A 12,225-nucleotide genomic window follows, 5' to 3' on the forward strand; every position below is an offset into this window, starting at 1 on the left:
TTTCTATTATGTGCCAAGGCAGGTAAAATGCAGAAGGAAAGTGTCTTTATCTAGGCGTTCATATAGGGACACAAAGTGACTTTACCGAAACCTCAGAAAAATATAATTTTAACAAATAAGCAATGAAGAGAGAACAAAAACATACAGCACAAATTCCTGGGCTGGTCTCATATCCATTTAGGCACCTGACCCACAGCTGCTAAAGCCCTGAGAGTCCTTTGCCTGTTGTACTTTGGCTTGTGCCTCTAGCCACGCCCAGACTTTAAGTATCTGCAAACAGGAAATGAAGCAGAAATTCAGCTTGAATGTTATGCAGCTGGTATATATGTCTCCAAACTTCCTTCCCTGCTTAACTGCAAGTGTATCTGTTCTTCCTCCTCCTCATTCTGCTTTGAGGGAGCAGGAGAAATGGCACAGTACTTGTGACAAACCAACTAGGGAAGGTGATGTAGTGACAGGCGGAGTGAATGAAATAAAGAGTAAACACCACATAACTGGTGATCACATGTGGTGTTCACACTTTGGCAGAGTGCTGGCCTGTCATGTTTACCTTGTAGGTTTATGCATTAGTGACCAGCTCATACCTAAGTGAAACCCCCATGCTAGGCAGACACCTGGTTCTACAGAGCCCTTGTTTCTAATTAGAAGCAAGCAACCAGGGACCTATGAGATAATCATAGGGAAATTCTCCTGTGGTTTCTGATACCAACCACATGTACCAATTCCCCTAGGTTTCCAAAAGAATCTCTGTTGTTTGTACATGGTCCCAGTCTGCAGATATAAGTATCCGCAGATGGGGCCATGTTAAGTATTAGATATATTGATTTCTTCTCCATCCCAAGAAATTATCCCTGTAGAGTAAAACACAGGCCAAGTGAGTACTTTTTTCTTCTTCTCTGCAATCACATCACATAATCTGAAGGGCAACATCCTGTAGTTGTAAGCCAGCATCCTAACTATAGAATTGTTACCATTCCCATCCGGCTCCATTCTGTTTTGGTGTCCGTCCTTCCTTTCTTTCACCCATCTGGTTTCCTTCTCTGCCAATGTTCTGAAGTCTTGTTCTGCGTCAGACTAGCGATCCATGCTAACTGCTCATATGTTCTTTCTTGAAACAGGGAGACCGTGGACCTCTGGGGATCAACGGAACTCAGGGATTTCAAGGTTGTCCTGGTGAAAGAGGAACGAAGGTATTTTCCAGAGCCATGGCAATTAAAGTGTACGAAATAAGGCACCGGTCCACTTTACCTGGTCTGGGGATGAAGCCTCAGGAAACCAATGGACAACCATGTCTATCATGGGAGTTTTGTAGGACTGTGATGCATTCATGAGACGGTGCTTTCCTTTCAGCAGTTTCTCTGCACAGCTCTATCCGTACTTCCTTAAACACTAAATGTACTTTCACGCATGCTGAATAATGCACTTTCAATGCACTTTAACAATTGTTTGCAAGTGGATTTTGCCATTTCACATAGTAAAATCCAGCTGCAAAATGTATTGAAAAAAAGTGGATTGAAAGGGGATTATTCGGCATGTGTGAAAGCACCCTAAATGATACATTCCGGTGCTGTATTTTTTTGTAGCTGGATCATAATATTTTTATTCTGCAATATGTAGACTGGCTTGCAGGAATGGAAGATCATCTCCAAAGGCAATAGCCTGCCCTCTCCTGTGCCCGGTAAAATAAGGGACAGGGTTGTTGCAGTTGTTGGTGCTCTGATCTGAGCACGGGGGATGGAGTATCTTCCTTGCTGTCTGCTCTTGAGCCAGGTAGGTGGGGAGAGGATCCAGCAAGGAATGATTGGCTATAAAAGGCTGTTCAGATATAAGAAATGAAGGACCCTTATGCAGGACTGGTTCTCACCTGGAGTGACTGCTTGGGGCAGAACAACAGGGAGGGGCACTGGGGCTCTGCAGAGATTTGGCTTGCTCCCAGATATCAGTGGCACAGGAGGCAATTCCTTCGGGCAGTGGTGCGGGCCAGCAGGGGATGGGTGCCCCTTGCTTGGGGTGATGACCAAAGATCTTGAAACAGCTGTGCATTGGCTGGATCCTTTGACAAGGAAGTGGTAGCATTCTGCACCGTTGGGTTTTGTGCATCTCTGGTGCCAACAAGCTCAGTTCAGGTTACCTGTTTGTTTTTGTTTTTTTAATTTTATTAAACAACAACAAAAAAGAAGCAATATACAAAAATACATTTATGACATAAGCAAAATATGTAAAATATAATAAGAACTAAATTTCAAAATTGGAAAATGCTCTAAGAAAAATCTGCATCAAAATTACAGAACTAGGTAATGCAATTATCAATGCCAATGTTGTTCACGCTCTAGTCTAATTCCTTAAAATCAGTGTGGGGGATGTTGATTTTAAGATTAAACTTGCATTCCTAAAGCCTCATATATATACTGCAACTTGGACAAATAGTCTTAATTTGTAATTAATGCAGGATAATAAAAGTTTATATTTCTTACCCACAGCATATGCATTGCTTTTGGCTATATGGAATTCCCTGGTCTTTTTAGGATTTTGAACACTGCGGGGCGAACCAGATTACCTGGTTCTTTTCTCGCTATTGCCCTTCAGGGGGCACTGCAAGGGTATCTGATTCTGCTAGGTGTTGCACGATCATTACGCTAGGCTTATCTCTGCCGCTTCCCAGCCCACCCTCCTAGCGCGCCCTGAGATCCTGTTCCTCTCTGCTCGAATCTCAACAATACGAGCTTTGCAGCTGGAGTGCAGCCTTTAAAAATATTGATAAAAAGAGGAATCTGCTTTCAGTGTTGAGTCAGAGCCCTGGGCTTCTTGCTGTTTCGTCTGGGTACTTTGGTTCTGGGCCAAGTCTTCTTGAAACCAGTGGAAAAATGAAGGGAGCTCAATTAATCTCACTATCCAGCCTCCCCCTCTTTCAAGGCCGGTGACCATTTGATAATTATCAGACTGACTGCTCCTTGGCATCTCTAGCTGCGAGGAATGAAGTTTTGGTTGCGTGAATGAACTTCTTTCTGTCTTCTCTTGCTAGGGCAATCGTGGATTCCCAGGTGAAAAGGTATGTACAAGTTTGAGAGAAGATTAGCCCCTATGTGCCTGTGGCATATTGTTTCCATTGTCACTTTTATGTGTTTTAATAAAGCCGCCTCCAACGTTTGCATTCCCTGGGCTTGGAGCCTGACTTGGTCTTTGGCTCAGATGGTGGATTTGAGCCACTCAAGAGGAGCTACCGGTACCTGCTCCCCACCAACCACCTTCGACTGCTGCAGTTTAAACTGGCCATTGCCAGCTAGCTCAGGGCCTTCCCCTACACCCAGTGCCTCAAGGCCTAATGACAACATATGTTTTCCTCACACCCTAGATATCATAGAGACTAGGGGAAATTCCTACAGTGTCACGACTGATGCCGTTTCCTCCCCCTTTTTCCTTTGCTCCTCAGATTATCGAGTGCAGGGGATTGCCTGCTGCCAGTGGGCAAATGGCAAGCCTAGCAATTGAAGAACCTTTGGAAATAAGTATTTTCCTCCAAGAGTTCTCCAGTGACGCTCATAAATTGCTAATCCCCTTTCAAATGGATCCTGAGGAGATTGCACATCTTTAATACGATGAACTATGATAACTTCAGAGCCAGCATGGTGTTAAGAGCAGTGGGAATCTGATCTGGAGAACCGGGTTCGATTCCCCACTCCTCCACAAGAAGCCTGCTGGGTGACCTTGGGCCAGTCACAGTTCTCTCAGAACTCTCTCATCCCAGGCACAGGCAGGCAATGGCAAACCACTTCCGAACTTCTCTTGCCTACAGGATCCCCATAAGTCAGCTGTGACGTGACGGCACTTTATACACACACATGATAACTTGCTTCTTTGTTCCTGTAGGGTGAATTGGGAGAGATTGGTCTGGATGGAATCGATGGGGAAGAAGTAAGTCTCCTGAGTTATGCCTTGCTTTTAAGAAGAGCCTTTCTGGTTCAAAGATTTAATTTATGCAATAAATGTTGATTTGTTGATTTAAAGTAAAATTATTGCTTTTGCCAGGGAGACAGAGGCCATCCAGGTTCTCCTGGGGAGAGAGGAAGCCCTGGAAGAAGGGTAAGTGTTACGTCATTCACTGTCAGCATTAACTGTGTACTATGGGCCCTCTTCCAGTGAACTCAAACACAGTGATGTAAGTTCGAAAAATGAACTGGTGTTGGCATCCAAAGAACCCAGGTATAGTATGCTCATGGCCCCAGATCTCCAAGAGGCTTCGGTGTGCCTAGCGTGAGTCAGTGGCATCACAGCAGATAAACAACCACAGACCTGCCTGCTTACTGCTGGTGTTCTGGGCATCCCACCATAGATCGAGGTTGAGGCCTGCTGCCCTGAAAAAGCAATGCAGGACAACTGTGTCTGATCTTGGGTTGCCAAACACCTGAAGGCAAAAAGACAGTATTTGGGTGAGGCCTTGGGGCAACCCTATGATAAAATGGAAGGGAGAAGCACCGGAAAATATTGTGTTAGTCTCAAGTGCCCCCTACTATCAAGAAGTAGAGCCACCCATGATTCCCAGGTTAACAGAGATCATTGCTGTACTGCAGTCCAGACTCCTGACTATGCCACAAACACAAAACAAGGACTAAAAGTTCCTGACTCAAACAGGCGAGCCCCGCCTGCACATCAAGCCCACATATATGGCACATATTATTAAAGAAAGTGTTTGGGAAATGTCACAGCAAACATTTGCCCGTTTTACAGATGAGAAACTCTGAGGCTGCAGGTCTCTAAGATAACCAGTGAATCTGCCTCACCTACTTCACAGGGTGTCTGTTGTGGGGAGGGGAAGAGAAGGTGACTGTAAGCCGCTTTGAGAAAAGCGGGGTATAAAAACCAACTCTTCTTCATGTCTGTGTGGCGAAAGCATGCATGTAAAATTCTCATCAGGCAACTAGCCAGAACAGAAAATCTTTTTGGCCGGGCTAGTGGAAAATTATTCCATTGGCCACTGTATCTACTATCTCCTTGGCACAGAAACTGTTTTGAGTTAGGCTGCATGTATAATGCTCCAAGTAGATACTATGGCATGGGCTACAGAATACCATTGTCCATTGTAATATATTATGCATATACCATTATAGGGTGACAAAGGAGGCAAAGGAGAACAAGGAGAACGGGGAGACCGTGGACTGCGAGGAAACTCGGTAAATATGAGATATCAACCTATTCTGCCTACTCTCTGTGATGTTTGGTTATTGTAGGAGGGCTATTAAGCAGAAAACTCTTGATACCCGATCTTGTTCTCTAAGCGTATGAAATAAGCAACAACATGATAAATTCTGGCTCCCCATCTTGCGCTCATACTTTCATTAAGTACGAACATGAATATTTTCCCCATTTTATTTTATTATTGCTTTATTACAATCATATTTTTAAAGCAGTCATAACAAGCATTGAATCCCCACACCAACAAAAGCTAATAATTTATAGTTGATTCTTGGGTGCCAAAAGAATTAGCAGCCCCTCTCAGGAGAACAGGAAGTAATTATGCTTGAAGGAGAAGGAAGGGCTGAAAATGTAAAAAGATGGTAAAGCCCTGATCAGCCTCAACATTTCTTCTGTAATTCACATGGGGAAGCTTGGCACTGCAATTTCATCATAATCCAAAGAAATTAAGAGAGCCAGCGTGGTGTAGTTGTTAAGGCATTGGACTAGGATCTGGGAAACTCAGGTTCGAATCCCCACTCTGCTATGGAAACTTGCTGGGTGACCTCAGGCCAGTCACACTCTATCAGCTTTGACCCTGGCTAGTATTTGGATAGGAGACCTCCAAGAAATACCAGGGTTGTGACACAGAGGCAGGCAATGGTGAACCACCTCTGAATGTCTCTTGCCTTGAGAACCCTACGGGGTCACCATAAGTCAGCTGCGACTTGACGACAAAGAAGGAAAGAAATTGGCTGAAAAGATGGGCTGTATATTGAACTGTTCCTCATTGCCAGTAGGGTTACCAGCTCTATTACAACCAAATGAACCGATCATGGCCAATCCAGGCTAAATGGCTATCTTGGACAGGACCATGGTGACTTCTCCTGAGGCAAACTAACCATGGCTAGCTGAAACCTCCAGAAATCTCACTTTGGGTATGAAAAACCAACCCTCTTGCGGGAGCGGATGGAATGCTGATGTCCACATAGCCGAGCAAGCAAAAAATATGAACACATCAGCATGTTAATTTGAAAATGCATAACAACTATTCCATAAGGGTTCAGAAACAAATACTTTAGATATACAGATATAAGTTCACAGGACATATTCTTGTTATGGGGAAAAAGAAAAAAAATACAGTGTAAGATTATTTTTTACCAGAAGGGGGGTGGGAAGGCTATGGAGCAGAGCTGAATAATACTTTAAAGCATGCCTTCGCCATCTGTATCATATGAAATAGTGAATTTCCATGACTGGAGCAAGTTTGAATTTACTCGTCCTTATCTGAAATATTTCAGACAGACCATAAATCTGCTATGGAAAGAGTTGAATTCTAATTACTGGCTAACTTTATTTGCTGCTATGTATGGACAAAGTAAACTCACAGCCAGCAAATGGGATCATCATTTTGAAAACATTTGCCCTGAGATACTGATTTGTCATACTTGCGTTTCCTCCCCCCCCCCCCACCAACATATTGACAAAATGTTGGGAATCCTGTTTCTATCCCCCCTTTCCAGTTGATCCTATAAGCGGTTCTGTGATTCTTGATGTGAGCCTCATGAAGGAGGCATAGCCAGCCGTAAGGAGAGAGCTGTGTTACTCTCTCCGTAAAGAGAGAACCAGCGTGGTGTAGTGATTAAGAGCACTGGTTTGGAGCGGTGGACTCTGATCTGGAGAATCGGGTTTGATTCCCCACTCCTCCACATGATTTAGCGGAGGCTAAATCTGGTGAACTGGATTTGTTTCCCCACTCCTACACATGAAGCCAGCTGGGTGACCTTGGGCTAGTCACAGTTCTCTGAGAGCTCTCTCAGCCTCACCTACCTCACAGGGTGTCTGTTGTGGGGAGGAGAAGGGAAGGTGACTGTAAGCCAGTTTGATTCTTCTTTAAGTGGTAGAGAAAGTCAGCATATAAAAACCAGCTCTTCTTCTTCTGTTGGCTAGCCTGAGAAGGTGCATTTTGTCTTAACCACTCCTGGTAAGCTCAATGTGACTCCATTTGATAATCTCTGGGCTAGACTAGACCCACTGTTGCAGGTTTCCCCCTATAATTTGTTTCGCTACACCTACAATAGAATTGTTATCCGTTTTTATCCCACCTTTCCTTGAGTGAACTCAAGGTAGTCAACATGGTGGTTCGCTTTACCCACAGAACATCCCTGTATGGTAGGCTCAATTGACATGTAGTGAATGGCCTGAGGAGAGCATCGTGGCTGAGCATCCCACGAAGCTTCACAGCTGCTCCATTCTTCTAGGCTTAGCACTCCACGAACTTCACTGAACGCTTGATAGCATTATACCTCCTGAACTCCATTTGATTTTCATTGCTTCTGCTGTTTTCAGGGTGCACAAGGAGGGAATAGCACTCAAAGAGGACCCAGAGGCCAGAAGGGTGAACTTGGACCAATGGTAAAGTAGATGTTACCAGATTTACAGTATAATAGAGCAAAGAAAGCAAAAAGGGATGTAACAGGGTGGAGGAATCCCAGATAATGCATAGGAGTTGCTTCTTAGGGGCCTGTGTTTGTCTTCTGGTCTTTTTGCCTGCTTAGTAATAAGCCACTGATGTGCTTGTTTCTCCCAGGGAGACCCTGGAGCAGACGGACCAGCAGGTCCCCCAGGAGGACCTGGAAGAAATGTGAGTATTGTTCACTGCAGTCCCTGGTCACAGGTGGTACCCCATCCAAGGTCAAGGAAGCAACCTTAGAGGTCCACTAAAAAAAATGGATCAAAACTGTAAAAAGTAAGAGCATATAGCTACTGACAAAATTTTAACCATGGTATCTGTAAGTGGAACTTCTAAATGGAAAAAGCAGGATATTTTAGTGAAAATGTAATTCCTGTGGAAAATATGAAATATTGCAGAAATGGTAAAAAAAAACCAACTCACTACCTTTGTAAGAGTCAGAAACAAACCTGTAAGTGTGAACAATTTGATTTAAAATGGCCTATGTTTATTAAAACATCTAGAGGTTGGCAACTTTAGTCTTCCCTACTAACGTGGGTCATGTCCCTTATCTCATGAAAGGCAGCAACTCCAAGGAACTAGTGGGGAAGAGGAGGTGGGTTCCATTTGGGGGAGAAACAGGAAGTGAGCTGTCACCCAGAGTGGCATTTAAGGATTTCTGGCAGTCCAAAAAGGGAGGATTCCCCTGCCCCAAGTTTGTTAGGGTGTCTGGAAGTTGAGCTGGGGAAGATTAAACTAGGCTGCAGTCGAACCTCCTTTCCTGTGTCTGAGGCCTTAGAAGGAGCCTTAATTCCCTAACAAGTCCTGGCAGGATCCCCAAAGTGCTGTCCCCAAGGAAAAGTACAGAGTGATCAGTTTGTTTCATACAAAGTAGACTGGTAGGCTTCAGTCTTTGCAAAATGCACTGTCTGTTGTTGCTAACGATTCCTTTCTCTAACGAACATGCCTGTTGCTTGATTGATCTACAGGGAGGACAGGGCAGAAGAGGACCCCCTGGTATCAAAGTAAGTGTCAATAATCTATATCCCTGCTGATATGCTGACACACCATTACAAACAAACAAACAGACAGACAGACAAACAAACAAACAGAAGCCTCCCAAATACAACGTATTTGGGAATGTTGCGGCCGGCGGGGGGGATCAGATGGGAAGAATCTAAAATAGAAACTTTGGATTAAGAGAATTTGCCCGAGAGACTACCTCATCCCCACGACTCTGCCACAGAGTTAGTTTCTGCTCTGGTCATATGGCATCTTCTGCAGGCCACTTCTATATACCATACAAGTCTTGTCTAAATGGGCAACGTTTGTTTGGTGTCTGTCAAGTTCCTATCCTCTCCTTCCTCCAAAGAGTCTTCCCTTCATTTTGTCCTCATTACAACCCCGTGAGGTAGGGTAGGCTTGAAAAATATGACTGGCCCAGTGGTGAACGTTGTGCCTATGTGGGGAATAGAATTCCAGTCTTTCCAGTCCTAGTCTGATATTTGAATCACTACACCACAGTGGTAAGCACTTCGAGCCAGTGTGGTGTAGTAGTTAAGAGCAGTGGCTTGGAGCAGTGGAGTCTGATCTGGAGAACCAGGTTCGATTCTTCACTCCTCCACATGAGCGGTGGATGCTAAACTGGTGAACCGGGTTTGATTCCCCACTCCTCCACATGAAGCCAGCTGGGTGACCTTGGGCTAGTCACAGCTCTCTTAGAGCTCTCCTAGCCCCACCCACCTCACAGGGTGTCTGTTGTGAGCAGAGGAAGGGAAGGAGATTGTAAGCCGGTTTGATTCTTCCTTAAGTGGTACAGAAAGTCGGCATATAAAAACCAACTCTTCTTCTCCTCCTCCTTCTCCTCCTCCTTCTCCTCCTCCTCCTTCTTCTCCTCCTCCTCCTCCTCCTCCTCCTCCTTCTTCTCCTCCTCCGACATACCTAGGAACTGAAGCAGCCTAGAATAGGTTAAAATCTGTCTTCCATGTCACTCACTTATAGGGGTTAAACATGTCTCACTGGTGACCGAAAAAAATCATGTGAACCTGGGATTTACTGATCAAATCATCTACTGTCCTGTCCATAGCTCTCGCTTTGCCAAGTTTCCTGTTCAAATAGTTATTATTTTTATCTCAAATTTGACTTGAGACAAACACAGGGAAATGTTTGAGGGAAAGGTAATGCTGGAGAAGAAGAGAAGAAAGAGGCTCAGCTCAAGCATAACAGGAAACCATGGTTTATTTTAACTATGGCTCATTTGTAAAGCCAACGTGTCCATTATCTGCTAAATTAAATAAGAATGTCGGTTTTTTAAAAAGATGGTTAAATATAAGCAGATCCCTGCTGGTTCTAGTTCAGAATCCCAATTCTCACAGTGGCCAGTCCACAAGCAGGGTATAAAGGCAAAAAAACTTCTGCTGTTGCCCTCCAGTAAGCGGGTATTCAGCAGCACACTGCCTCTGAACGTGGAGGTTCAGTTCCATTAATGTTTCTAGCCCCTGTCAAAGCCATCAAAGCTAGTGGCCGTCTCCACCCACTGTCACGCCAAATTCCATAATTGTGGGTTGTAAGAAGAGGTATTCTCCTTTGACTGTTCTAGATCTACTGCCTCTGCCAATAGAAAAGAGCAAGAATCCAGTAGCACCTTAAAGACTAACAACATTTCTGGCAGGGTATGAGCTTTCGTGAGTCACAGCTCACTTCAGATATCTGAACAAGTGGGTTGCTGTGACTCATGAAAGCTCATACCCTGCCATAAATGTTGTTAGTCTTTAAGATGCTGCTGGACTCTTGCTCATTTCTACTGCTACAGACAGATGAACATGGCTACCCACTGTGATCTACCTGCCCCTGCCAATATCATTCAGTTAAGACTATATACTTTCTTGTACTATATTTTAGGGAAACAGAGGTCCTCCGGGACCAACAGGGACAGTAGGAGAACAAGGTACCAGAGGGCCACAGGTGAGTACGTTTTGAGCTTGTTTCTGAAAGCGATTTCATATGGTCCCTCTCTTATATTGTGGCACATTTTAGAATGGTGGCTGTTTTGCTTCTGTTGCAGCACCTTGAAGTGCTTGAAAAGAGCTGAAAATGTAATATTTTTAAAAAATGAAAACTGGGAATTCAGAGGAACAAAATTTGAAATGGAAATAGATTAGTGGCAATAGATCATCATTATAGCACCATAGCAATGAGCAAAAAGCTAGTTGGGGAGGGGCCATGGCTCAGGTAGAGCATCTGCTTGGCATGCAGAAGATCCCAGCTTCAATCACCAGCATCTCCAGTTGAAAGGACCAGGCAGTAGGTGATGTGAAAGACCTCAGCCTGAGATCCTGGAGAGCCAGTCAGAGTAGACAATACTGACCTTGATGGACCGAGGGTCTGATTCATGTATTCAACAGGGAAAAAATGGCACCTGAAAAGGGCTGATGGTGGGAAAATAGTGAGATCTTTGCAGCAGGAAAATGGATGCCCATCTATTTCCAGGCACACTTCAAAGAGCTGGTTCTTACCTTTAAGGCCCTAAATAGCTTGGAACCAGGGTACCGGAAGGACCATGACCTCCCATACTATCCAGTCTGACAGTTAAGATGTGCCTCTCAAGCCCTCTCAGTGCCCCCACCTTCAGAGGTGAGGTGGGTGGTGACTAGAGATAGGATATTATTTGCAGTGGCCCCTTGCCTCTGGACTACCCTCCCTCTTGAGACTTGCCTGGAACCTACTTTTAGGTGCCAAGCCAAAACATCTTTTAACCTATGCTTTTAATTATGGGTTTTTCATCTTACCACCATTTTTAATGGCCTGCTTCCAGTTTGAGCTCTGTTTTATGGACAGTTTTTATGCCGTTTACGACCAACAGCTTATTTTTAAAAGGCTGAGTGAACGTCTGCACAATATTTCTATATCTTTTGCCATAGCCTGATTTTCTTGATGGTGGGGGGATAAATATAACTGAATTCTTTAGCTTGGTTCATATCATAAGAGAGAGAATGCAGTGCCATAACTTCAAGAGTTGTGTCTTAGATTATTGCTCTCTTTTGGTTTCAACCAAGTGGCGTTTTTATGTCAGCCATGATTTTTGCTTCTTTGCACAGGGGCCACCTGGCCAGGCCGGAACTCCAGGTCTTCGAGGAGAGCAAGGCATCCCTGGTCCAAGGGTAATGTTTTTTATGTATTTATTTTTATGTATTTATTTATGTGATGCCATAAAGCCGATCCTCCATAACAGCTGTTGTCTCCAGGGGAACTGACAATTATAATTCTGGGAGATCTCCTGGCCTCGTCTGAAAGTGGGCAACCTTATGACCACCTCAGAAGCGTCCCATGAAGACTGGACTAGCATTCAGCAGCTCAGCACACAGAGTTGTAGGCAGCGGTTCTCTTCAAATGCTGTCACCACCGAGAAAGTACTAGACACAATTAAAAACTTGAAAGACAGGACCAAACCCTAGGAAGAGATGGATTTCCTGCTGAGTCTTATAAAACATCTGTTTGCCCTACCTATGAGAGATCTTTTCAACACTATATTTAAAAAAGGAAATAACCCCCTCATCTGGAATGAAGCCCATATAGTTATTGTTCCAAAACCTGGAAAAAAATTC

The 12,225-nt window shown here is 44.3% G+C and overlaps 1 protein-coding gene across 1 annotated transcript in view; it reads left to right on the plus strand.

Moving 5' to 3' along the window:
• Positions 1-12,225, plus strand: part of COL6A3 (collagen type VI alpha 3 chain) — a 106,801-nt gene that overhangs the window by 53,026 nt on the left and 41,550 nt on the right. Inside the window, exons 17-26 of the mRNA XM_056856863.1 lie at positions 1,119-1,190; positions 3,023-3,049; positions 3,868-3,912; positions 4,027-4,080; positions 5,106-5,168; positions 7,519-7,584; positions 7,760-7,813; positions 8,611-8,646; positions 10,523-10,585; positions 11,719-11,781. Coding sequence (XP_056712841.1) covers positions 1,119-1,190; positions 3,023-3,049; positions 3,868-3,912; positions 4,027-4,080; positions 5,106-5,168; positions 7,519-7,584; positions 7,760-7,813; positions 8,611-8,646; positions 10,523-10,585; positions 11,719-11,781 — 543 coding nt within the window. The remainder of the gene's footprint in view (positions 1-1,118; positions 1,191-3,022; positions 3,050-3,867; positions 3,913-4,026; positions 4,081-5,105; positions 5,169-7,518; positions 7,585-7,759; positions 7,814-8,610; positions 8,647-10,522; positions 10,586-11,718; positions 11,782-12,225) is intronic.

Source organism: Euleptes europaea, chromosome 10 (assembly GCF_029931775.1).
Source record: "Euleptes europaea isolate rEulEur1 chromosome 10, rEulEur1.hap1, whole genome shotgun sequence".
Classification (NCBI taxonomy): Eukaryota; Metazoa; Chordata; class Lepidosauria; order Squamata; family Sphaerodactylidae; genus Euleptes; species Euleptes europaea.